General features: G+C 39.2%; 1 protein-coding gene across 1 annotated transcript; it reads left to right on the top strand.

Moving 5' to 3' along the window:
* The first annotated feature begins 468 nt into the window (after window positions 1-468).
* Window positions 469-23,362, top strand: LOC108926770 (germ cell-specific gene 1-like protein). Its single transcript, XM_018739700.1, has 5 exons — window positions 469-813; window positions 7,231-7,278; window positions 15,342-15,494; window positions 21,117-21,228; window positions 23,062-23,362. The coding sequence occupies exons 1-5, from the start codon at window positions 525-527 to the stop codon at window positions 23,360-23,362; spliced, it is 903 nt and encodes a 300-aa protein (XP_018595216.1). The 5' UTR covers window positions 469-524.
* Window positions 23,363-26,667: the final 3,305 nt, after the last annotated feature.

The raw sequence follows: 26,667 nt of genomic DNA, 5'->3' as shown, positions 1-26,667 counted from the left end.
AGAGAGAGAGAGAGAGAGAGAGAGAGAGAGAGAGAGAGAGAGAGAGAGTAAAGTAAGGGGGGGGGGGGGTTAGTGGCATGACGTTCACTTTCCGTACCAGCAGAAGTCCAGTCCGTGTCTCCAGCAGGACAGTCCGCACGTGCTCCCCCATCTGCGCGCTCGTCTCGCGCTCCCCTTCATCCGCGCGTCGGCACGAGGCGGCACGAGGCTCCAAGGACGATGCTGAACGCAGCTCTCCGACAGGCTCCGCTCCATCCTCACACTCTGACCAGGGAGCTGCTCTGCTCTCCGCTCCCCGGACCGTCACCGTCCTCCAACTTAGCGCAGACACTCTAACGCGCTCGTACTAAAAATCATCGCCGACTCGTCTCCGCAAACCCTCCTGCTCCTCCGCTAATTCCAGCTCCTTTGCTTATTCGTTTCATTCATTCATTGTCATCAGATTATTAATAATACTATTTCCCGAAAATTCACGTTGCATTGATGAGCTGTTTCCGCTCCGATCGGCCCGCCCGCCGCAGACAATGAAGAGCAGCAGAAAAGGCAGGGCGCTGCTGTCGGTGGCTCTCAACCTGGTGGCTCTCTTCTTCTCCACCACGGCGTTCATCACGACCTACTGGTGCGAGGGCACGCAGCGCGTCCCCAAGCCCAACTGCAGCAAGCAGCGGCTGCACAACTGCATCAACTACGGCGTGAACGAGACGGACCAGAGCAAAGTGCACTACAGCTGGGAGACCGGCGACGACCGCTTCCTCTTCAGGCACTTCCACACGGGAATATGGTACTCGTGCGAGGAGGACATCAACGGGCAAGGTGCGGCGCACAGTAATAATAATAATCATAATAATAATAATAATAATAATAATAATAATAATAATCATCCATGACATTGATTGTCTCCTGCTTGCACCGCCAGTCGGTCAAGTGGACTTGGTTAAATTACTGACTTCGCGGTCGACTTTTCTCATCGAATTATTATACCTGTCAATTGAATAAAAAGTCGCCTTTTGTTATTTGCATTTTTTTTTTTCCACCTGGCATCTTTGCTCAAGGTTACGTATACTTATGTGAGATAATCAGTAGGGTATTGTCACGGTATCGATTCAGGGTAAGTACCTCGACCGGGGTACTACAGCAGGGGCGGGATTCGAACTAGGAACCTTCCGATTCGGTCCTTTTCCGAGTCGACGATTTTGGGCTACTTTTTTCGTGCTTTTTAAACACCTTTGAAAAACTTAAATGCCTTAAACCGCCCCTTTATCTGGAATCATAATTATATTGTTCTAATAATTGTATTATTATAACATTAGATGTCATATACGTATTTAAACATGAACGTTTTCAGAAAAAAATATCTAGAAATACTTTTTCCTCGCACGTCTGCACTGTGGAAAAGTTAGTAATTGTGCATTGGCATGCATGTATGTTAAAACTGTAAAACGTATTGATCTTAACAAGTATTAGTGCAACTCTTGAAATACATGTATGAGGGGAGTACCTTAGGGATACCCCCCCCCCACAGTATTTGTGTATAACTTCTTGTAGTATCACTGCTAATACACTGGCAAGTATATAGCTGGTCCCCCTAGTTAATAAGCCTGCTCCATCATTCACTTTTTGTAAATCCTGCAACCTTTTCAGTTTTTACTGCACTTACCACAGCTGGTAATCACACATTTACATTGCGTATTGCAAACTGTGAATGTTTCAAATTCTATACACAAAGATTGGCCATTGCTGTTTCAAAACTAAAATCTGAAAGGTAAATAATCAGAAAATTCAAAAATATCCGTTTATTTTTTTTACTGAAATTTTACATGTACCATATTCATTGACAGTGTTTGACATGTAAAACAGGGACTTTAGCTCTTTGGCCACTCATCACAAATGTAAAGGCAAAATAAAAGTAATAGGATGAAAACATATGCTGTATTTCTTTTCAAAACACTAATACACTTTGAAACAGCATTGTAAGGTTATTTTAATATGCTTACTATTGGACTAATGAAGAATATCTAATTAATGCAATGTAATAATGTTTTGTAGGATAAATAGATATAGCTGGAATGACATACTTTTGGAGTGGAAGGCCTAACAGTGAAAGTCTTCATGAAATTCCTTCTGAAATGCTATTCATGGTACTTACAAGATGTGGCCTTCCCTTAATAGTGTTTTACAATAATTGAAAAATAAATAGAATGTAAGCTTTAACTGAATCATGGTTAAGGTTAATTACTAAATATGACCAATCAGTTTTCTGTTCTTTTCACATTCAATAGTTTTATGCAATTTCTTCATCTCTAAACTAGTATGATACACTTTTAAGTCACAGTACAGCGTGACCTTTTCATTCAAGATACCATATGGCAGTGGCTCTCTATGGATATATCTGAGTAACAAGTCACAACAGCATCTCAGATAGTCAGCCAGCAGTCCCTGAAATCAAATATTTGACCTCTGGGAATAAGGTCTGGGTGCTGAAGAAAGCTTAGTGGTATGTTACTGGATGGGAGCAATGCAAGATAGGCTTTCTGTGCATTGACTAATGTGAGTCACGTGGTTTACTCTCTGGTGTATCTTTAGATCCTATGTAAGCACTGATAATGTTAATCCCAAGAATTCTTTCTATAATCTACTATTCATTTCTTTATACTGTTAAATAAATATTTTGTACTAGATTTGTATATACAGTTTGACTGCCTTTGTCATGTAAAATGGCAAATAGAAATTAAAAAAATACCTTGAAAGGATTGCAGCTATTTTAAACCACACTGATATGAAAGTACATTATTGAATAAATAAAGGTAAAACTGGGTCATTACTGTCGATGAAAACTATATATATATATATATTATACAGTATATATGTATATATGTATATACTATAATAAATGTATATATATATATATACTATAATTATATATTATATTAGTCCTACTATAATATACAGTGTATATATATATATATATATATGTAAAGTATATATATATAAAAATAAACAAAACTACTATAGATTGACAAAATATAGTACAGTACAACTGCATACATCATAGAAAATTTCTACAGTTGTTCCAAGGATTTCCATGTCTTGAATTCCTCTTAAACCCTTTCGTAGGAGCCATGTACGCAGAAAAAAAATCATCCTATTAAGGATTATATAACGGGACTTGATTCATTTTTTTCTCAAAGCACATGTTACCACCTTCTTTCCACTTCATTAATCATTAGATTTATCCAACGAGATGTACAGTACATTGAAACATGACAGCAGTAATAAATTTTAATAAACGATCCACTTTCAATCCTCACGTAAAATTGAAACAAGAGGAAAAATCATTTATAATTTGATTAGTATATTATGTGAATGTCACAATGAATTATAATGTGTTCATTTTACTGGTAACACATAAAATGCCTTACACTGAATATGGTATCAATAGTGCCGTTAATGGTTTAATCATCGACAGCAGGTGTGACTTGCAGTTTTATTAAGTCATAAAATTTTCCTACAGGCAAATATTTAATTGTATTTTAATGGAATATGAAATAATCCATTCGTTCCGCAATATGTTAGCATGTACATAAGGTGTATTTGTTAATAAAGTTCTGGAGTGGCTCAGTCCAGAATTCAGCCGGCTCCAGAGTTAAACATTGCATGTGTCCAGCTTTACAGTTGTAACAAGTAGGGCTGCAAGGGGGTATAACTGTTCCACACTGGCATGGACAACATTGTTTTACACCTTTGGAACCCAGGTTAAGCACATCAGAGCAGCTGCATAAAATCCATTATTAGCGTTTGTCAATATGACTTGGAAAGAAATAGGATAAAAAGTGAAGTGCAAAAATCATGTCACTGATACGTGTATTCTGCACAAAACAGAATTTTTTGATTTCTATTAAGAAGTTGCAAAGGTCAATGGAGTGGCAGCCCATCCAGGGTGAAACCTCCTCAGCCTCGCACCCAGTGCTTCTGGGATAGGCTCTAGGTCCCTGCAGCCCTGATCAGGACAAGCGGTTGAAAATGAAAGAAAGTTTTAAATTAAAGATTTAAAATACATAAATAAATAAATAAATAAATACCACAACTTGCTCACCATCCCTTCTGGACATGCTGACACTGTACAATTATGGCAAAACAGTGTTTAAAACACAGTGAGGTCGTATCTTGTCTCCCCCTCTCACGCTGACCTTCAGTGGGTCAGAGTCAGAGCTTGCTGGTCGCAACCCAGTGATGTTCTTCCAGGCCTGCTGGAGTGTTGGATTTCAGAAGAGCAGATTAATATGGTTATAATACATGACTGAAGCACAAGAAAGCACATATTGCATGGATTGCGGTCTTATGTGGACGATGGTAAGAAAAAGTAGTCGGCCTTCAGACTAATTTTAAATGAAGTGGCCAAAGGCATCCCTGACTTCGGCTGGTACACTATTCCACAATTTATGGGCCCAATAACTGAATGTGGCCCCACCAATGGCTGATTTATTTATTCTAGGTATTATAAAAAAGCTTGCCTCCTGTGATCGAGGACTGTGCTGGCTTGTACATCCTAAAAAAGTTCTGATTAATATGAAGGGACTAAACCCTTAAGAACCCTGTAAATATGCAGTAAGATCTTAAAGTCTGTTCGAAACTTTGCCGTAAGCCAACGCTGTGACCTCAGATCTGACGTAATACGATCGTGCTTCCTGCTCCCTGCTATAATCCTGCTGCAGACATCAGCAAATCAGACGTCGGCGCAACGAATTACGGCAACAGTTTTCATAATGTACAGCATGTTTTGCCGTCCGTGGTTTAGTGTTAAACCTAATTGGAATTTTATAGGTTTACTTGGGTAAAGAAATGGATTTCAGGAACTGTCATGAATGGACTTACATGCTTGTTTGGGACCCCGTATGGTAGCTGATGTAAAATTGCTTAGGTCAACATCGCTACTCTATACAGAGATTGCTGGCTGAAATTTTTACAAGATATACACAATTATAGAAGTATTCCATTTATTCTGGAAAATGCATTTAAATTAAAATACATATATACTGTAGGACCCTATTGCCTGCACCGTGACCCTGTATATATAAAGCTGCCTGCTTTCGATAATGGGTGACTGGAAGGAGGCAATACTCACTGGCATGCGCTACCCACAATTCCTTTTATTCCTGTAGTATCCTTGAGCAATGTGTTTTCTTTTTTTTCCCCCGGAATTTTTCCCAACCGCATAAATGGGTAAAATATTGGGAGCAATGCGTGATAGAGAGTGACAGCACTTGTTTCGGAGCATCGCCACGTTTATTGCGTGCGCACCTTTGGTATTTTATACAAGCCATGCACATTTTAACGCCAGACTGGACAGTGAAGGGAATCTTTTGAAAACTGCATTTTCTGGTTCATAATTACAGTTCCTAATCCTTCATTTGTTTCATCTGCTCAAATAACTAAAATTCCAGGCAGCTTTTCAGCACTTTTTTACACTGGATATAGCACTTTTCAGTAAACCTCATGGGTGTATATGCCTAGTAAGCAAGGTTCAACTATTTTCATAGAGAAAGGCATGAATTTTTCAGACAGTCACTCTTCCTTGTAACAAACTGATGCGTCAGCAAAACGTTAATATTTTAGGGAAATACATAACTAGACCTGAAATCAGCACTCATCTGTCTCATTAGACCAGCTTTGAGCTCCTCAGTTGTTAGGGACATTATATTGTTTCAGCCCTGACATATTAGATTAGGAACTGTTGAAAATTTTTGCTGACTAGACTCTATTTTTCTTCTTAATCCCCAAGGCTTCCAGTTGGAAAGAAAATTTATGCTCTAGCATATAGTACACTATTCCCTTGAGCTTAATCATCCAACATTGGACATGTATTTCCAAAATCAATTCTGGCAGAAAATGTTAATGTAATTTTAATGTTAACTGAGATGTCTGAATAATATACAATCTTCCAACCAACCATCTGCACCCTTTTGAATTCCAGAGGATTTGACACATTGCTTAACTGGTCATGTAGAGTATTATGTGGCCAAGAACTGGATGCCTTCTGGGCCAAAATTCACCTTGACCATTGTATTTTCACATCTACAGTAGCAGTGAAGTTTGAGTTCACTTGCTGGAAAGTTTTTTGTTTTTTTTTTTTGCAATATTTTATGCCCTGGTCTTTAGTTTGAGTTGTCCTTCACTTTCCCATTTTGCCAGATGCAAAACAGTTGCTTAGACAATGTGTTTCAAATTTTGATGTGAATATATATCTATATACATGTACACTGCATGCATGATCATAGTTACCAAGCCACACACTATCTGAAACCACTTGTCCCAAGTGGGGTTGCAGCAAGCTGGAGCCTAACCCAGCAACACAGGGCGTAAGGCTGGAGGGGGAGGGGACACACCCAGGACGGAATTCCAGTCCATCACAAGGCACCCCCGACGGGGCTCGAACCCCAGACCTGCCAGAGAGCAGGACCCAGCCAAACCCACCATGCCACTGCACCCTCACTTAAAATGTAAATGTTTGTAAAAATTTAAGAACATATCAGTCATAAAGTTCAATCCAACACATTACAGAAAACTCACACACACACACACTTTCAGAACCGCTCATCCCATACGGGGTTGCGGGGAACCGGAGCCTACCCAGCAACACAGGGCGTAAGGCCAGAGGGGGAGGGGACACACCCAGGACGGGACGCCAGTCCGTCGCAAGGCACCCCAAGCAGGACTTGAACCCCAGACCCACTGGACAGCAGGACCCGGCCCAACCCACTGCACCACCGCACCCCCTCACAGAAAACTCAATTAAGCAAATTATAATAGCATTGTGTATGAGTTGACATGAAAATTCTGAAATGTATAAGTACATATAACTGGCTACAAGCTGCCTATTGCTTCCTGGCTCTAGATGAAAATGAGCAGTGAGGGTTTTTTCATTATCTTTTTTTGTGAACAGTTCTGCACCAAACTCTATATTTTATCACCAAGGCACTGACATCTACTTGGGGATGGCTGCCAAACTGTGCAACATAGGCTGTTATGTTTTATCTGCAGTGAGGGCTTGTCGATGAAATTTCTAATGTTCTGAATTCCTGCAGTTGTGTTACCAGAGTACAGTACACTGTTGCGAGAGCTGTAGCCTGATGATCCTCATAGCTTTAGGCAGACAGGTGAGCTATGCCAGTGCTACTATGCCAAGTTTTATATAAAGAACCATACTTCATGTTGCCCTTTGTGTCTTCACAGGTGAAAACTGCAGAAGCTTTATTGATCTGGCTCCAGCATCAGAGAGGGGTGAGTAACGATAATTGCCAGGTTACCTAGCAGACTAGCCTACCAGTGGAACTGTGTTTAACAGTTACCAACTCTTTTATATTCATTGAATCTCATTATTCATAGAAGTGGCAGCTAAAGTACAGTATGTAGCTAAATCAAAGAAAAATATACGTAACTAAAAATCTTACAGTTGAATACACCTATCCCGCTTCCAGCTGTGTTACCCTTGAATGAGGTACTTACCCTTAATTGCTCCAGTAAATTACCCTGCTCTATAAATGGGTAAGTAATTGTAGGCAGATTAATAGCATAAGCTGCTTTGGAGAAAAATGTCAGCTAAATGAATAAATGTAAGATATACAATACGGTGAAGATGGAACATTCTGAGTCAGCTTGAAATGAATAGATACGTGTAAAAAAAAGTGGTACTGTCACATTTAGCTTCAGGCATACCTGGTAGTTTTCCTTCTGAATGTATGTTAAAAATACAATTCTATAATTGGCTGTAGTGGAAATTGTGATTTCTAAAATGTTTATGCATATCGTGTCATGGAAGCATTAAAAAATACTTTGGTTTTACTAAACACTTGGTTCTGTTCAGGGTCATTCTGGTCCAGATCCTATCCCAGAAGGACTGGGAATAAGGCTGGGAGGGGGTATACTCCCTGGACAATACACCAGTTCGTTGCTGGGTAGCCACATGCTCACTCACCCTTTCCCAAAGTATGGCTAATTTAGCATTGCCAATTAACCTGAACTGCTTGTCTTTGGGCTATGGGAGGAAAACCCAAGGAGACACAAGGAGAACTTGCAAACTCCACTCAGGCTGAATTTGAACCTATACCCCAACTGTCCAGGTGCTGTAAACTGGCAGCATAACCCACTGTACTACCCTCTGTAAAATTCTGTACATTTGTACAAGGAATCAGGGGGGTGCGGTGGCGCAGTGGGTTGGACCACGGTCCTGCTTTCCAGTGGGTCTGGGGTTCGAGTCCCGCTTGGGGTGCCTTGCGACGGACTGGCGTCCCGTCCTGGGTGTGTTCCCTCCCCCTCCGGCCTTACGCCCTGTGTTGCCGGATAGGCTCCGGTTCCCCGTGACCCCGTATGGGACTAGCGGTTCTGAAAACGTGTGTGTGTGTACAAGGAATAGTTTATATAAAAAACTATATAAAGGAAACATTTCTGGTGTCCCATCCAGGGTAAATCCCCCTCAGCCTTGTGCTGAATGATTCTGGGATAGGCTCCGGCTCACTGTGACATGTGGTCATTGAAATTGGATGGCTGGATGGCTTATGTAGCCAATAAGATTATAAAGTAAACACTTTTAGGGAAGTATGCAAGACAATTTTATTAATATTTCAATTTTTTTCACATTTACATTTTGCCTTTGCATGTACTTTTTCAAGGTGTGTATTTTGAACAATTTTGAGTCTAATTACATCTGACAGTGTTCTGATCTTGTATTTTTTAACTACAGTTTTGCTTTGTTTGACATTGGAAGATACAGACATTTCATATTTAAATGCTTTTATATAATTTTAAAAGTAATGAGTTAAATCCCTCTGAAATTATTGTTGATACATGACATTGTCAGCGCACAGAAGATTAATTTTGAAAACAAACACTGAAGGTATTAAGCATATGTATGGCCATTGTGGCTGCTGTGACTTCTGAGGCTTCATTGTTTTACATTTTTTAGACTGATTTGACAGTAGATTTTCCCAACGGAAAGCAAAACAATGGAACAATTATTTTCCCCTGTACTTTTTGTTTGAAAGTTCTCCGTAAAGGTGTTGACAAATCTCCAAGCATCTGTTTGAAGCATAGAAATCAAAGATTCGAGAGACAAATGAATCCCAGCCTTATGGAACCCCAGTCCCAAACTAATAGAATGTTTCATACATAAATTTTCCATTTATGCATTAAAATTATGAGATATGAGAAAGAGAGTTTTTATTTTTGTCAAGTGATAAGTGATCCTGACAAAACCAAAATCCTTACATTGAGATGGAGCTATTAGAGCAAAAACGTCACATTGATGACCTCACACACACATTGACTGAAACTGCTTGTCCCAGGTGGGATCGCAGTGAACCGGAGTCTAACCCGGCAACACAGGGCACAAGGCTGGAGGGGGGGGGGGCGGGCACAGCTAGGTGGGGATGCCTGTCTATCACAAGGCACCCCAAGCAGGACTCGAACTCCAGACTCACCAGAGAATAGGACCTGGCCAAGCCTGCTGCGCCACTGCACCCCCTAAAAAGGACTACTGGAGGTCAAATGTAAAGGCTCTGGTTGCATTTATTCAGGTCTTGTAACAGGATGTGGGGGTGTTTCCCCATGTTTAATCAACATAATTTTCCCTTTAATAATTTTGTATATTTCCTTTGAGTACTACAGTTAATATTTTTTCATGCTCTCAGTATGCGACGAGTCATCATTAGTGATGTGAGATTCCTAGCAGCGTCCTGCATTAAAACCAGTGTTCATTGAAACGAGCCATAAGTGTTTTTTTTATACTAGCCATAACCAGAAAAACACATTGTTGGTGGATTGGACTGCTTTCTGGCACTCTTTTGTAGCCATTTCTTCAATGAGTATCGTAGCCTCCTCTAAGTACTCACACAGGTTATTTGTTTCTCTGATTCAGAGCATTATTCTTCTCACCTGGTCTCCTGGTGAGCTCTCACCTGATGTTGTCAGCTTCCTCCTTGACTGGAAAATCCAAGTGATACTTTATTTTATTCCTGCTGCACAATTAGTCATGAAAGTGTCCACTTAAATCAAACTGAAGTGAAATAGGCTAAATTACAATGAAATCAGATGCCTTCAGTTCATAGATAGAGGGCACCCAGCTCTGAGCAAGGATAGCGCCTGTGCTTCCTTTGCCTGTGAAGGCTAAAGGATCTCCTTAACCTCCCAATCAAGAGAATCTCACAATCAAGAGCATTGCTCTTACTCTAGCCCAGAACTCAGCGTGGCTTCGCTGTCCAAAGGACCTGCAGGAAACTGGACCTGTCATATGTGGGCTTCCTGGGATGACAAATGTTCAGGCTGTATCCAATAAAATAATATCTCAGTGGATGGTGAATGTCACTGTAATGCTATACAAGGACAGACGTTGCCCGACTTTGCAAGATATTGTTTGTTAATCCACTGGAGTAACATGAGGCTGTATTGTTTGTGTTATACCTTCTGGTCATCCTTTCGTCACTCCATCCTGTTTTATTTTGAGATCCTGCAAGGTCCCCAAACCCTGGACACAGTAATCATATGTATTTTCTGCATAATAATAGCTATACAACTGTAACTAATGGAAGAAAATCATTGATTTTTCAATAATGAAGACAGAAGAATGAAGATGGGGCATGTGCCTGCCTTACCATCAAGTGTGAAGGGTTCCTTCCCCGTCTTAAATGCCTCATTATGCAGAGGTTTTGTAGTAAAAGAAACATTTATATCATCTCATACAACAAAACATTATTCTTGTGAACTTTTCCACATCCTTCCTTATATTCAAAAATGCTTTGTCAAACTCAAAACAGATTGTACAAGTATTTCAAATTGCATGCAGCAGTAAGCACAGCATGAAACTGTCTGGTAAACCCTTCACTTCAAAATACCAAAAGAGATTTTGCTTGTTCTAACATCTCTTTAGGTCCAAACGAAAAAAAAATTTAAAAATCACAGGCCACATCAGTCTTGGTTCATTCAGTATCCAGCTTAATGGTAATATATGGAAATCTATGCATATATATGATAATATGATGCAAAGACACACATGTCGGTACATTCCCATATTTGTCGCTTTGTAAACCGACTGTGAGAATATCATATTCCAGCCTCCTCTTTAGTAAATGTATGTAGGAACTCGTTTCTATGAAGTAAGTTTCAGCAAAAGCATTTGGCTGCCCTTTCATAACAGTAACTGCCTGAGCTCAGTAAAGCATCTCAACAGTCAAATCTATACTCAACTATCAAGTTCCTTTTTCAAAGGTGGTTTTAATGTTCTGAACCATGAGCAATGTTAACAGCTTCAATACACAGTTTTTGCTCATGGACAAAACATATTTTCAGTAAATTTAAATGAAATTCATCAAATAAAACCACAATCTGGTTTGTATTATTATTAATCATTATTTAGGTGATGTATTTGTCCAAAGTAACTTATGTCAAGTTTGCACATAGCCACTTACAATTGTTTACTTACTTATACAGCTGGATAACTTTATTGGAACATTTTGGAATAAGTACCATGATCAAGGGTACTACAGTAGAGGCAGGGATGTGACTACATGTCCTATGATTACAAGTTAACGGCTCCCACCACTACACTACTCACTGCCTCAAACAAGCAGTTATATTATTTGTCACTTAGCTGACATCTTTATCCAAAAGGATCTGTTCACCTATCAATACACCGAGGTATTGATATTGGAGCAGTTCAAGATAAACACATCGTTTAAAGACGATACAGTAGCGGGAGGAACCGGATTTGAATCAACAGCCTTTAGGTTACAAGTCATTAGCTTGAACCATTAAGCTAAAGACTGTCCGATTATTAGAAAATCAGTCCATAAAGTAACGCTGTAGAAAAGACTACCTGCACACACACACACACACACACAGTCTGAAGCCACTTGTCCCAAGCGGGGTTGCGGCAAACCAGAGCCTAGCCCAGCAACACAGGGCGCAGGGAACACACCCAGGACGGGACACCAGTCCATCCCAAGGCACCCCAAGCGGGACTCAAACCCCAGACCCACTGAAGAGCAGGACCCGGTCAAACCCACTGCACCACCACGCTCCCCTCCGTAGGAAAGACTAACAAATGAAAAGGACAATGAGTTCAGATGGTCGGAGTCCTAAGAAAGGCAAAAACATGTAAAGTCAGTCACTTTTTATAAACTTGCTTTGTTTTTAATTAATCGACATATCACATTAATTAACATTTGTGAAGTTTCTAGAACTTTTCAGTTGCAAATCTCCAGCAGTAGTCATAATCAAACTAAATACTTCTGATCAGTAGTAGTTATTTTAGCATTAATTTCCCCTTTACCTTTTCCGAGGAATGACATACAAACAGGAACACCTTAAAGACACTCGAAATTATTCCCAGTTTCCTCAAATTAGTGAATATTTCTTCTTTATTACATCATTCTGTAATGAAGGACTGCAGATGGTATAAAATGCCTAGTCGTTGTTTTGCATGTGTGATATAGAAAATAGGGTACACAGGGAAAACTATGTTAAAAATTCCCGAAATATAAGAAGATTCAGTACGACCTGAATGATACAAAGGACAGCCCTCAGTCTGTGGTCTTTTCCTGCTTCCCCTGTAGAACTTTCATAGGATTATAAAATAATCAGGTTCCCAAGTAAAATAAAAATCACATTACTTTTGTACTTCTCTTTCAACAAGTAAATGTGTTCTTGATGACTGACGCACTTGCAGTTTCTTTCCGACTGGTGTTGAGAAAGTTGGAAACAATCACTCGCCATTTATTCTCTTAATGATAAACAGGGAAAACTCCGAAGATTAGATTTACACCTAAGTGTAACGTTTCTGTTCTGTATACATTGTATGTTGTTACCCAGTTCCAGTGCAGTAAACACATTTACTTGTTGAAAGAGAAATTCATAAAAACAGTTGAGTTTAGTTATGATGAAGATGAATGATGCTGTAGGAATTTCTGCACTGCACTGTCAGTGGCAGATTAACAATTTTTAGGGCATAATGTGTGTGTGTTTTGGAGGTTCATAGCAAGATCCCCAACGTTCTCCAGAAAAGCAATACATTCTTGAAATGGTAATTTTCTGTTTATTTATTCTTTTTTTGCCTCCCTAGTGGCACATCAAAGACATATTTTCAAGACAGAAGATAGTGTGGTCAATCAGCAGCAGATGTTATTCTATCATACTGGGGTTTCAGAACAATGCCCATGTGCCTGATACTCAGCAAATCTAAAAATATTGTTCACATACAATATACACTGAAGACTTTGTGCTCCTTCTTTTAAAAAAATCTCAGCTTGTGCCACTGTTGAGCATCTTGCAGTGGATTTTCTCTCCATTTCCTGTCTCTCATGGCCCTGGGGGTTCCCTTTAGAAATGTTTTTGCGCAGTTTTTCACTGCAGGTGTTTAACCACATTACGGACCATTAAATTTTGTACGTTATTCCATCGTCAGTTGTGGTAAATGCATACGTTTTTCTAATTATCACAAGTATCTTTGCCATTCATTCCATTAACAGTGTATTTGATGTTCTGCTTAATAGCAGTTGGAAGAGGCATGCAATTTTCCTGCATGTTTTGTAATTTTTTCACTAAATTACATCTGTCAGGTCTCCTTGTTTTCAATTTTCCCAAGTGTACTTTATAAATCACTTTAATTGATTCAATTTAGAGTTAAAATTACTCTTGTTGAGATGCAGACTGCCAGAAATCAGCTGTTGGCCAGGAAATTATAATTTAATGTTATTTTTTGCAAGGGGGTGCAGTGGCGCAGTGGGTTGGACCGCAGTCCTGCTCTCCGGTGGGTCTGGGGTTCAAGTCCCGCTTGGGGTGCCTTGCGGCGGACTGGCGTCCCGTCCTGGGTGTGTCCCCTCCCCCTCCGGCCTTATGCCCTGAGTTGCCGGGTAGGCTCCGGTTCCCCGTGACCCCATATAGGACAAGCGGTTCTGAAAATGCGTGTGTGTGTGTGTGTGTGTGTGTGTGTGTGTGTGTGTGTGTGTTATTTTTTGCTTGCCTTCCCCTGTTTAAATCATAATAAAGAAAATAATCCACTCACGTTATGATGCCATATGCTCATATTTATGGAATATACGAGATCTACTGCAGCATAGTAAAGCATGCTTGGGACTGAATTCTTGTTGCTCATATTAATAACTTGCTCTCGCCACGTAGACTTTAACTTGAACTCTCTCCCATAGCCTAGATGTATCCTATTTAATGTCCTATGTAATAAACAAACAAAATATACGTTGATGCTCTTGAGTCTTGAAAAACACATTATTATTTCAGTCATTTCATTTATAGTGGTTCATTAACTTAATATTAATAATAAGATAAAATGACTTGTACTCCACTGATCAAGGCACAGTCTGATGTTTGCACCTTGAGCAGTGATGCTAATAATTTGCACAAAGATTTTTCCTAAAAGTAGATGTCATCTTAAGAGGCTATGCTTAAAACTGGAGTTTTAAATAAAGAAGTTAAATTACTTCTACTTTTACGACTAAAAAAAAGGGTAGAAGCTAGATTTTTTTATGGTTTGCTAATGAACTTAGTGATGATATTCCTCATGCAAACCAAAGTGCAATGTTGGTTATAAATGCATTTAAGATTCCCAGCAGTGGATGTCACCTGTTTGTTAACTTTATTTATAACTACTGTAAAAAGGTAAAATGTGTGTTTCGACAGTATATGGTGGTGCAGCGGTTTTGACCGGGTCCTGCTCTCTGGTGGGTCTGGGATTTGAGTCTTGCTTGGAGTGCCTTGTGATGGACTGGTGTCCCGTCCTGGGTGTGTCTCCTTCCCCTCCAGCCTTGCGCCCTGTGTTGCTGGGTTGGGCTTCGGTTTTCTGTGACCCCACTTGGGACAAGCAGTTTCAGACTGTGTGTGTGTGTGTGAAATGAAGAGGGTCTGAGTGCTGTTGCTCCTTGAGCTAATTGCATTAGAACTATAGACAGATGACCATGAAAACAGCTGCTAGTGTAATGGTTAGAGCTGCTGCCTTTTTTACAGGTTTGATCCCCACCTCAGGTTGTAGTACCCTTGAGCAAGGTACTTACCTTAAATTGCTCCAGTAAAAATTACCCAGCTGTATAAATGGGTAAATAACTGTGACCTTAACAGAATCATGTAAGTTGCTTTGGAAAAAAGTGTCAGCTAAATCTAAACCTGAGACAAATAAGGTCTTTAAACAAATGAGTCTCCTTACATGTACAGTTTATGATTTTTAAAACTTAGCTCTGTCTCTGTATTGCAGTTATGACATTTTTTACACGATTATTGCACACCTGTTTCCTTCAGTGATCGTGTTCCTGGTTTCTACACGATTGACCTTTTTTCCCTCACAGGTGTTCTTTGGCTGTCTGTGGTTTCCGAGGTGCTATACATCATGCTGCTGGTCGTTGGCTTCAGCCTAATGTGCCTGGAACTCTTCCACTCAAGCAATGTGATAGATGGGCTCAAGCTGAACGCCTTCGCTGCGGTCTTTACCGTGCTCTCAGGTACCTGCAAACAAGATGAATTGAATCACTTTTACTTTTTGCTGTAAGGAGCTATAATAACATATTACGCTGTATTAAACGGTCAACCTGAGCTAGAGCTAAATGGGTGTAACATGCTTACCTTGCTCAACAAAACCAAGATGGACATGCACTGAAAGTAATGGAGGGATTTCTATGCTTAAATGATTGATACTCAATGCAGTCTTTCCTTAACGTGTAGTTTTAGCAGACTTTTAGATTCAGCTTTTTCAAGCCTTACGCCCTGTGTTGCCGGGTAGGCTCCGGTTCCCCGTGACCCCGTAAGGGACAAGCGGTTCTGAAAATGTGTGTGTGTGTGTTTTGTTTAAAGAATGAGTTCCTTTATAAGCGATTTTCTTTATTTCTGTTTTTATATGTCATGTGTATTTCAGAACTAGCAATAAATTGTCGGATGTATGGATGAGTGACCCAGTGTAAGTAGTGTATCTAGCAGTGTAAGTCACCTTGGTGAATAAGGTGTGTGGGATACTAACACTACATAGTATGCATTATAAGTCGCTTTGGAGAAAAGCGTCTGCTAAGTGAATGAATGAATGAATGAATGAATGAATGAGCTTTATTGCCAAGTATGTTTACACATACAAGGAATTCGTCTTGGTGACAGAAACTTCCACAGCACAGACAGAATGACAGTGACAAAATAAATATAAATAGCCTTGTTTATTGCACCAGTTTACTCCCTAGGGGGCATTTAGCTGTTCATGAGGTAGATGGCCTGAGGAAAGAAACTTTTCTTGTGCCTGGCTGTCCTGTGCTTAGTGCTCTGTAGTGCCGGCCAGGTGGCAAAGATTCGAAGAGGAAGTGGCCTGGATGTGAGGGGTCTAGAATGATTTTGCTAGCCCTTTTACTGACTCTGGACGAGTGTAGTTCTCTGAGAGCTGGGGGGGTGTGCCGGTGATTCTTCCAGCAGTCCGAACTATCTGCTGTAATCTTCTGACGTCTGATTTCGTAGCTGAGCCGAACCAGACAGTTATAGAAATGCAGAGGACAGACTCGATGACTGCGGAGTAGAATTGCATCAGTAGCTCCTGTGGGAGGTTGAACTTCCTCAGCTGGCGAAGGAAGTACAACCTCTACTGGGCCTCCTTCACAATGGAGTCTATGTGGAGCTCCCACTTCAGGTCCTGTGAGATGGTAGTGTCCAGGAACCTGAGTGACCTCACTGTTAGCATAGAGCTGTTCATGATGGTGAGTGGGGATAATGCTAGGATGTTTCTTCAAAAGTCCGCAATCATCTCCACCGTTTTGAGCGTGTTCAGCTCCAGGTTGTTATGACTGCACCAGACAGCCAGCTCTTTGACCTCCTGTCTGTAAGGACCATGGCCTGAGTGTGGTGTCGTCTGCAAACTGTAAATGTAAATGTAAACTTGCTAGGTACTGAGGACCAAAAATTTTAGGTGCTTTTTTGAGTCAAATGCAAAATTGTTTGTGAAATTAGGCTTACTTGAAAACTTTGGGGAAACACAACCCCATCTCCCCTTGTTAGACTAGATAGTACGTTACATGATTTGATGTGTGTAGGCATGTGCTTGAGGACTTTCCAGTTTCAGATATGTGTAGATGCTCCTTAAACATGTACATCTCTTTCACTTCTTTGTCCATTATAGCTCTCTGATCTGGATCTTTCACCTCTCACTCTTCCTGTAACCTTTGTGCCCTTGCTGTAACCCTGTAGCCTTCATAAAACCTAGTTTAAAAGGTTAGATGTTAGATTACCATGTTGCTGGGAAGTAAGCGAAAGTCAAATTGAAAGTATTGACGCAAGTCTGAGAACACATAAATAACTTTAACCTTTAGTTTACCAGCTATATTTTTCTTTGCAGCATAATCTGTCATCTATGATGGAAGACTGTAAATCTTATAAATCTAGTTTTTGGTAATCCAAAACAGCTGGTAGACTGCTACAATTTAATCTGCTCAGATGCAGCACTGTTCTTTTGGTTTTCAGTACTGTTTAGTAATACTCCTAGCAATGAGGTGAACTCTTACAAGAGTGTGTCTGTGTGCGGATACATATAGTATATCAGTATACATTTTGTTAAAATGGTCTTGTAAAATATTATATGAAACAATAGTTGCTTTTTACATTAATTTACCACTTACTTTTCAATGTTATACTGCTGGTCCTGTGCAGGGTAACACTGATATGGAGCATATCACAGAAACACAGGTTGTAAGACAAGGGTGACTGGATAGAACTCTAGTGCACTATATGGTGCTATTTATACCGGTACATACAATAAAATGCTCTGTCATTTAATAACAAAATTTGTTGTTTAGTACATCCTAATCAACTTTCAAAAACAGCAGAAAATGCCTTTCAAAAACAGCCTGTAATTAGTGGCAGACACGGGTCCTTATGTCATGGATTAAAGAGATTATACCGGAGTCACTAATTGCTACAAACCAGTTGTTACATAAACTTGTTCTCATGCCATGGTACAATCGTACAAAAGTTTTTACAGTTTTAACTCTTACTTCCCTTTAATCCTTCTTCTAAGATTTACCACAAAATTTTTCAGTTCCATTTGCAGATTGATAATATATACAATTTTTTTTTTTTTTTTCACGAACTACAGGACATCCCTCCAGGACAGTTACCTCTGATTTGAAAAAAAAGTTATGATGCACATTTCATAGAGATATGTAAGGTTTTGATTACACTGACAAATTTATTTGTATGGCAGAGCAAACCATAAAGGCAGGGTCTTTTGTTCGCATTGTGGGAAATTTCACAGTTTAGGAGGTCTCTGGGTCTTTTAATCACTGAATGATTGAGCGATGGAATGAGATCTATATAACGGTTCTGCAGTCGGTAGCTCTACCACCTCACAATACCTGGTCTGTTCTGGTGTAGATTCAATTAAATTCAATTTATTTTTTAAAGAACGCTCTTCTCACGCAGTGACACAGAGCACTTGAACACAGGCATAGGGCGAAGTAACAAATACATCACACAAGGAAACAAATAAATTAAAGAACTAGAGTAATACATTATCAATGCTTTTATAAAGCTTTAAGTATGCCTACTGGCCATGAAGAAAAAAACAAAAACTCCCAACTGAAAGTCAAGGGAGGAAGAAACCTCTGGGGGTTGAAGTGCCAGTGGCTGCTCACCCACCCGGGACATTCTAGATTAAATAGGACTTCCAAGTCATATTACAAGTAGTAATAGCTGGCGTCGTTGCTGTATGGTAGCGTGATTTCCCAGTTCAGCAAGGTACGTCTCATCCATCAGCGTGGTTCGTCATCATCTTCAGCCAGCATGTGTTCCTTCTGTAACGGCCGGCCAGCCTCTTCAGGTCTTATTGTAGAGAGGCAATGCTCAACAAGAAGAAATTGTTGATAACTTCTAACTTGAAGAAATAAGTTTAATACGTATTGACACAGCGGTGGGAAAAAAAGCTGAAAACACAGCCAAGTGAAATTAAATTTTGTGGTGATATGACTGAGTGAACCTGTAAATCTTTAGTCTGGATTTGAATACGGATAGAGACGGGGTATTTCTGACAGTAACTGGTAGACTATTCCACAGTTCAGGTGCTCTATAACTAAAGGCGCGACCTCCTACTGAGGTCTTGTTGACCACAGGTACTTTAAGGTAACCTGCATCCAAGGAGCGAAGATATCATCCTGGGATTTAAGAATCAATAATCTCACAAAGGTAAACTGGAGCAATGCTATGTACTGCCATATAGGTCAAAAGCAGGATTTTACAATCAACTCTAAATGTAACCGGAAGCCAGTGCAACGATTTCAGGACCACTGTTGTTATATGGTCTTACTTAAAAGTTTTTGCTGCTTTTTGTTGGAAAGACTGATGCATTTGGCTTTATGCATGGTGTCAGCAGCAGAGTGATGTAAACCCACATGTGCACATTCACAAACTAAGGGTAATTTAGAGTCACCAGTTCACCTGAAATACATCTTTGGCCTGTGGGAGGAAATCAGGGAACCTGGAGGAAACCCACGCTTTGTTAAGTGTATAGTACATAATAGCTAAAAAAGCTGAATGATCACAGGTGGACAGACTTTGTTTCGTATCGGAAATAATGAAGGAAATAATGAAGGAAAACTGTCTTGTTATCGCTATGATTGGTAATGTTGACTATTGAAGTAACTGTATCCATTATAATGAGATTAGGAGATGTTTAGCTTAAATAAGTGTCGCATTTTACAAGAGCGCATAACACTTTTTAACCTTTGAAACAATTGGTAATTATATCTTTGAGTTATGAGAATTCACCTTACGAAGGGATTTCAGGAACACATTACCTTTGTGAGGTGTGAAGAAGAGTATAAATAATATACTTTGTTTTCTTTCAGAAAGGTCAATTGCTTTCAGTTATTTTCTTTTTTCTTTTTACTGAATAAGTTAATATTCTGATAAAGGATGAGCAAATACATCTATGACAACCTGGTGAACAGTCAAGTCATATAGAACATTAAGGGAATATCATAATACCTTTGCAGGCATTCTTATAGCAGAGGAGTAATTTTATGTCTTACACAGACAAGGTAGAGGAGCGGCTCTTTTTCTTGAGAAGAGCCGGAATTTGTGTCTGTATGAAATTAATGATCCCATTGTACTTTGTCTATAACAATGTGATTTCTGCTGCATAACTGTCAGTCTGCATCATGCAATGAATCAGTCCCTCTAGAGAAGGAGCCCAGTCTGAATGAAGTCTTTAAGATTGGTAACTCTTCTCTTTGCATCTTTGTCATTGTAACCTCTCGACGCATCGCTGTTATTGTACCATGAAAATGCAGACACAGAGATTTCAGATATACAGCACTCAAGGGGACAGGAGTGTAGTATTGTAAAGAGGTAACATATTAAACTGAGGACTGAAGCAAATCCCTGGATCGCAGGGACAAGAGGGACATTGTGGCTACATTATCCTGTGCTATTGGTGAAGGCTATACAGCAATGATAGCTTTATTCTATAAGGACTATACTGTATGGCATTTGCTTATTTTTGCTTTCTTCAAGTGGATTTTCTCTGGGTAGTCATTCTTCCTTCTGTTACTCCCAAGAAATATGATTCAGTTGAACTAGAGGCTCTGATCTGCCCTCCTTGTGGAAGATGTACTGCAACACTAACTGAATAAACTGTTACTGTCTTTTAAATTGATGGGTAGATAACATGTGATTATTACAGCCATTTTTTTCAAGAATGCAAGAGAAGCCAAGCCTCTATTGCTGAATTTAATGGGGCTCCCAGTCATCAGAATTTATTAAAACTGATACTTTACGCAATTTAGCAGAGCTCTAGACATTTATATATTTTTCTATTATATTGTTATATGATATTTATTGATCAGTTTTTCAACTTTGTTGAATTTGTAACTAAACAGTTCATCTGGTAACATTTTTCCAGAATGGAATTAATTTTTTATGAACTCTTTGGCTCTCTTTGGTGTGCAGTTTCACTGTAGCGACAGATGGGGGTGTTGGGATCCGGAACGTTGCAGAGAAAATCAAGAGGAAATACAGGATTTTAAGCTTGATGAAACCACATTATGCACATTTAGATATCATTTCTAATGTTGATTCTTACTGATGTGTTTTTTGTTTGATAGGACTCCTGGGGATGGTGGCCCACATGATGTACACACAGGTCTTCCAAGTTACCGTTAGCCTTGGCCCAGAGGACTGGAGACCATACTCATGGGACTATGGCTGGTCTTTCTGGTCAGTTGTCACAATTCGAAAAGAAAGACACCCATCTGTAGCCTAAGCTCTTGTTTCACATAACAGCTAAATCAGATAAATTCTATCTAATCTATGAAGTCTACTTGTTCATATACAGCATTATAGATCATTTTGTAGAAACCTGTTATCATCTGTTTGGATGGCATATTCTGAAATGATTGTGTAACTTTGCCCCAAGTTCACATTTTATATCATATATATACAGAACTCTCTCTCTCTCTTCTCTCTCTCTCTCTATATATATATATTTAGAAGATATAGAGTATATATATATATGTATTCTAATGCTGGTCCTGGATATCTTGCAACAACTTTATTCATCCTTATTATTACATTATATTTATTATCATACTTGTGCATTCTCTTATTTTCTTGGTCAGGTTTGCTGTGTCATAAAATAAAGTATGAAATAGGCATAGCTATAATATTTTAACTAGTTTAATCTTTCTCTAATGTTAACTTTCTTATGTCAGTCTTACATTTTCTATGTTATGATACATAATATGCTCTTTACTGTCACTCTCTTTAGGCAGGTGTGCTCAACCAGTGGGACTTCATTATGGGAAATCATTATAAATCACAAATAAAATTGTGTTATGACAAATAATAAACAGTGTGGAACAAGCGCTTGAGACCAGCCTTCAGTTTACGCTGGTCAAAGAGTACTGTGTCTGTATGTTTACGCTGTATACATTCTTTCCAATATGAGAAAGTAAATAACTCACAACACATTGCAATGCATTTCGGCTTTGGCCTTTCAAGAAAATACAGTTTCCATAGAAACAAACTTTTTTGCGAGTTCAAAATGTTGCATTGAGTCAGAAGTATAAAATTTGAAATGAGGAAATATGAAAAGGTCTGTAGGTTAACACTAACGCTGAGGTCTTCCAGTGATTCCTCTTTAGCCTTGTGATCTGCAGAATTTCTATGGAAACAAGGTCAAGGTATAACATGCTAACAAGCTTGTGCTTGTTTACGAATCTCAAACCATAGTGATGTCTTAGAGGAAGATTGTACTTGAAGAGACAGCCCACGTTAAATGCTGCAATCATTTCCAAAAGAATATGTCATAGAAATAGATCCATACAAATCAGAAGTATGCCATAATAAACTTTCCTTATACTGTGGTGTACACAACCAGTGTACATTAAGACATTTGTCTAAAAGTTGATCTGGATGTGCCAGTTTTTCCACGTTAGACATGAATTGGCACAATCAGTCTTTATTAAGCTTTAACATCAATGTCATTATGTCAAAAAAGTTTGTGACTGATACGTAGGCAAATTGGTCACAGTTTGCATTTTAAACGATATAATTAATTAATTAATTAATTAATTTTATTAATGTTGCATTACGTTAAACACACACACACACACACACACACACATAAAAAAATCAATCTCCCCCTTGGAGACTGTAAATATAGATCTCAGCCAGACGTATTATAAAGCCTACTTTTATTTAATGGCACAACTTTTCATTCTATTATTAGACTGTTTCAAGGCCAAGAAAATTGCTATTTACGGTACCATACCAGATGTTGTCTTTGTGTTAATTACATCACATAAATTTGCTTATTTTTCTACCTTCTGGCACTTTACAAGGCTTTAGCTACATTTTTAACAGTAAAAGAGTCTCTTAAAAATTGAACAGCATGTTCCAGACATTGTCTTGCCCCTTGGATATTGGCAGACTTTACAGTTTTTTTTGCTGTGTGTGTGTTTGTGTTTGTGCGTGCATGAGTGTGAGTGTGTTGAATTGTAAGCAAACGTTAACTAAATCACCATTGAATTCTCTTTTGTATGAAAACAGCTTGGCTTGGGGCTCCTTCACCTGCTGCATGGCTGCCTCTGTCACCACCCTCAACTCCTACACAAAGACTGTCATCGAGTTCAGGCACAAGCGCAAGCTGCTTGAGCAAGGCCTCCGCGAGGAGCAGACCATCATCGATCCGGAGGCTTTCGGTTACTTCCGGGAAACATCTCTGCAGTCAATCTCTGGCTCTGTGGAGGTGTTCCCCAGGCAGGGCGGCGGTGGGGGCAAAGCGCTCGGGCCTGGGGCGGCGGCAGACCTGGGCGAGATCCCGGAGTCGATGGGCGAGGAACAGTGCTGAAAGGCAGGGCCACGACCCCACTGTCAGCACACGTGGGAACTCAGCAAACTGTGGTCTTGAAAGGCTGAAGAGGACTTGCATTATGTCTGTGAATGTAAAGCGTCACATTGTCTTCTTTAAGAGAAGTAACTCAATCCTGTGTTTTTGAGGACAACGGCAAAACTCTGACATGTGTATGAAATGACACGGTAACGAGTACAGTTCAGTGTGCATTAAAATGTGCATATAAAACATTAAGCATCATCTGCATTTTGAAGCTTGAAAATATCCTATGAATTATTGAAAATATTGCTGTTTACAGAAGTTGCAATGTTTACAGAGTCAGAGAAAGTCCTGATTGTTTGACAAGACACCTTATCACTGCCGTACAGCTGTATTCAGACTGCTGATGTAAATGAACCCTTTGATTTTAACAAATCTAATAGTTCAACATCTATATGTGCAGCATAAAGGAAATGTTTCGAAATAAAGTTTATATATTATTTAAAACATTTAAATGACAGAAAAATTCCATATTGTTATTGTACTTATTTTTATACGGCATGTTTAAAAATGCCCTGAAATATTTCTAATTTAAGTGCTTTATTATAATTGTAATAAAAGTACATACACATTCCATGTCAGCCCTTAGTCCTGTTGTTTTTGAAGACATTATCAGCACAGTCGAGTAGGGGACTCAAGATTTCCAGTACAATATTTTATGAGCTTGTTGCTGTCATATTTTGATACCTCATCAGTGGCTATAATAGATTATGTGAGGCTGTATTTAGAGGCTGAGAAAGAATCAGTTTAGAATTACTTCTTGAATTATTCACTTGAGTAAATATGCAGAGGTATATGATACAGAATTATTTTAGGTTGGGCAAAATACCAAAAATGTTGTTCTTTTTGAATGTATTGTGTGTACAGATTGTGAGAACTGTATGTATTATTTGGCAAAAATGAAATAAACTCTATGTTTTCTTTTAGTAATTGTTAGTTTTATCTGTATATTGTTCTTCACGGTTTTGAATGTTTTCCTTTTTTATCTCTTTTTCACTTTAGTTTAACTTGCTTTCAGTGTGGTAAGTATGTGTATTACTGCAGTATTACTGTAAAGCTGGCTAACAAGGATGGAGATGTTTTCTCTTCTGTGGGCAGACATCCTGGTCACAAAGTACATGTCACAGTCATCATAAATTACCTTTTGTAAACAATCCACCTTTAAATATTGGTAATCAGATATCTTTCTGATGGTGTATTAACTTGCAAATGGTGTAAGAACTTGTCATAAATAGGGGCCAGACTGAACTCAGTAGAGTTGTAATATTCCACTAAATATAATTGACACAAATAGTAAGTGGTACATTAGGTTTTCTTGCACATTCGGGAAGACATGCTCTGCTTGTTATGTTTAGATTATCTGTAAATCATGATTTTTAAAGTATGTATGAAGTTTAGATGAACAATTATGAGCATGAATTTAAAATATGTCAAATAATGTATTGTTTCATAAAATAAAATGGTCATAGTAATAGTAGTTATAATGCATTGTTTTGGGGTTAGAAATTAATCAAATGGACAACGACAGAATACAGAGTGAACCAGCCAAATAATTTTCCAAATATAAGCTAAATAGGTACTCTGCAATGGACTGGCATGTAGTCCAGAGAGTCGTCCCTCCCGCAGCCTTGAGCCCAATGCTTCCAATCAAGGCTTTGGTTCACTGTGACCCTGCTCGGGACAAGCGGTTATTGAAATTGGATGGATGGATAAGTTAAATAGGAACATGTCTTGTTTTTTTCTTCAGCCTCAGAATTAAACTTGACTAAAGCATTTCACGTCATGAGCATTTCTCTTAGATTATTTAGCTTTCTAATTCTCTATAAAATGAGCCATATGAAGAAGTCTTCTGACACTTCCCCCTAAGACTAGATTTCCAGTGAAGTAATGGAATGTGACAGTTCCTTCTGAACCTTGCTCAGCCTGGTGCTCTTTGAAATCACACCTCCGTTGTTGTGTAGGTAGATCCACACCCCTTTTCTGCTGTCATACTTCAGCACCTTGTCTTAGCCATATTTTTTATCAGGCAATATTGTTTCATAGGCGGTAAAGAGAAAAAAAAAAAAAATATCATTTTGGGGACAGACAGAGTCAAGCAGAGACCAAGATGATAAATACCTGTCCCATTGTGGTTTTATGATTTTAATTTGGCAGAATATGGACAAAGTTAAATAGATTATTTTGTATGGGTGTCAAGGGTCTCTGAAGAAATGACATTTTGTTCCACTGTACACAAGCTGTATAGAGGAATGACAATAAAAACAACCTGAACTTGAACTTGAACTTGAAGGTTGTATGGTTATAACCATGTGTAACAACCTATATGGTTACATATAATACTTGTACTACATGTAATTCATACACTGTAATTCATATACTGTACTATATCTAAATGAATATATAAATTGTACCTAGTCTGACACAGTATCTTCATTTTGAAATTTCACGTATGACCGCATACAGTATTTTTATCGACGGCACACTTTCAGCAAAAAGTTCAAAATGAATCCAAATATATTACCAACAAATGAAACTAAATCTAGCAACAAAACATAAATAAGCTTTATTCCTGTTATCTGCAGCGCGCAAGTGTGCCGAGAAAAACGCACGAAAGTTGCAGTTATTCAAAAAATCTATTGAGAGTGGGAGTTTGGTGGAAGCAGGTGGTACTGCAGACCGCAAACTTTTCTTGTAACAAGACTGGAGGTTCATTGATTTTTTTTTTCACTGTGAGATATTAAAAAGAGTCCAAAAAACCTTGCTGGTGGACACACACACACACACACACACACACACACACACACACAGTATCTACAACCCCTTGTCCCAAGTGGGGTCGTGGAGAACCAGAGCCTAATCCAGCAACACGAGGCACAAGGCTGGAGGGGGAGGGGACACAACCAGGATGGGACGCCAGTCCATCACAAGACACCCCAAACAGGACCTGAACCCCAGACCTACCCCACGCCAGGCCCCGGCCAAACCCCCTGCGCCACCGCACCCCCGCTTGCTAGTGGATAACCTGTTGTAATTTTCCAACCAATAAGTCTATGTACAGTAGTGTATAGAAATCCATTTAACTGCAAAATTACATTGCATTCTCGCATAGCATTAACGATGTTCATAGTGATACATCCTGAAAGCTTAGCTGAGTCAGCCCTAGGTGGATTTTTGGGGGTATTAAGCCTCTTCTCTCACAAGATAGTAACTTTACATGGGTTTAATTTTTGATGTCAGACTCACATTCTGTCTGTTTCTTAATA

The sequence above is a fragment of the Scleropages formosus genome, chromosome 20 (genome assembly GCF_900964775.1).
Source record: "Scleropages formosus chromosome 20, fSclFor1.1, whole genome shotgun sequence".
Lineage (NCBI taxonomy): Eukaryota > Metazoa > Chordata > Actinopteri > Osteoglossiformes > Osteoglossidae > Scleropages > Scleropages formosus.
Note: the sequence above shows the minus strand (reverse complement) of the source record. Positions and strands in the feature narration are given on the sequence as shown.

Bases quoted from the DNA above. Each gene is read 5' to 3' on its own strand.
- LOC108926770 (XM_018739700.1), top strand. From the start codon at position 525: ATGAAGAGCAGCAGAAAAGGCAGGGCGCTGCTGTCGGTGGCTCTCAAC. The intron at 814-7,230 runs GTGCGGCGCACA...GTGTCTTCACAG, and splicing joins GGAGGACATCAACGGGCAAG to GTGAAAACTGCAGAAGCTTT. The intron at 15,495-21,116 runs GTACCTGCAAAC...TTTGTTTGATAG, and splicing joins GGTCTTTACCGTGCTCTCAG to GACTCCTGGGGATGGTGGCC.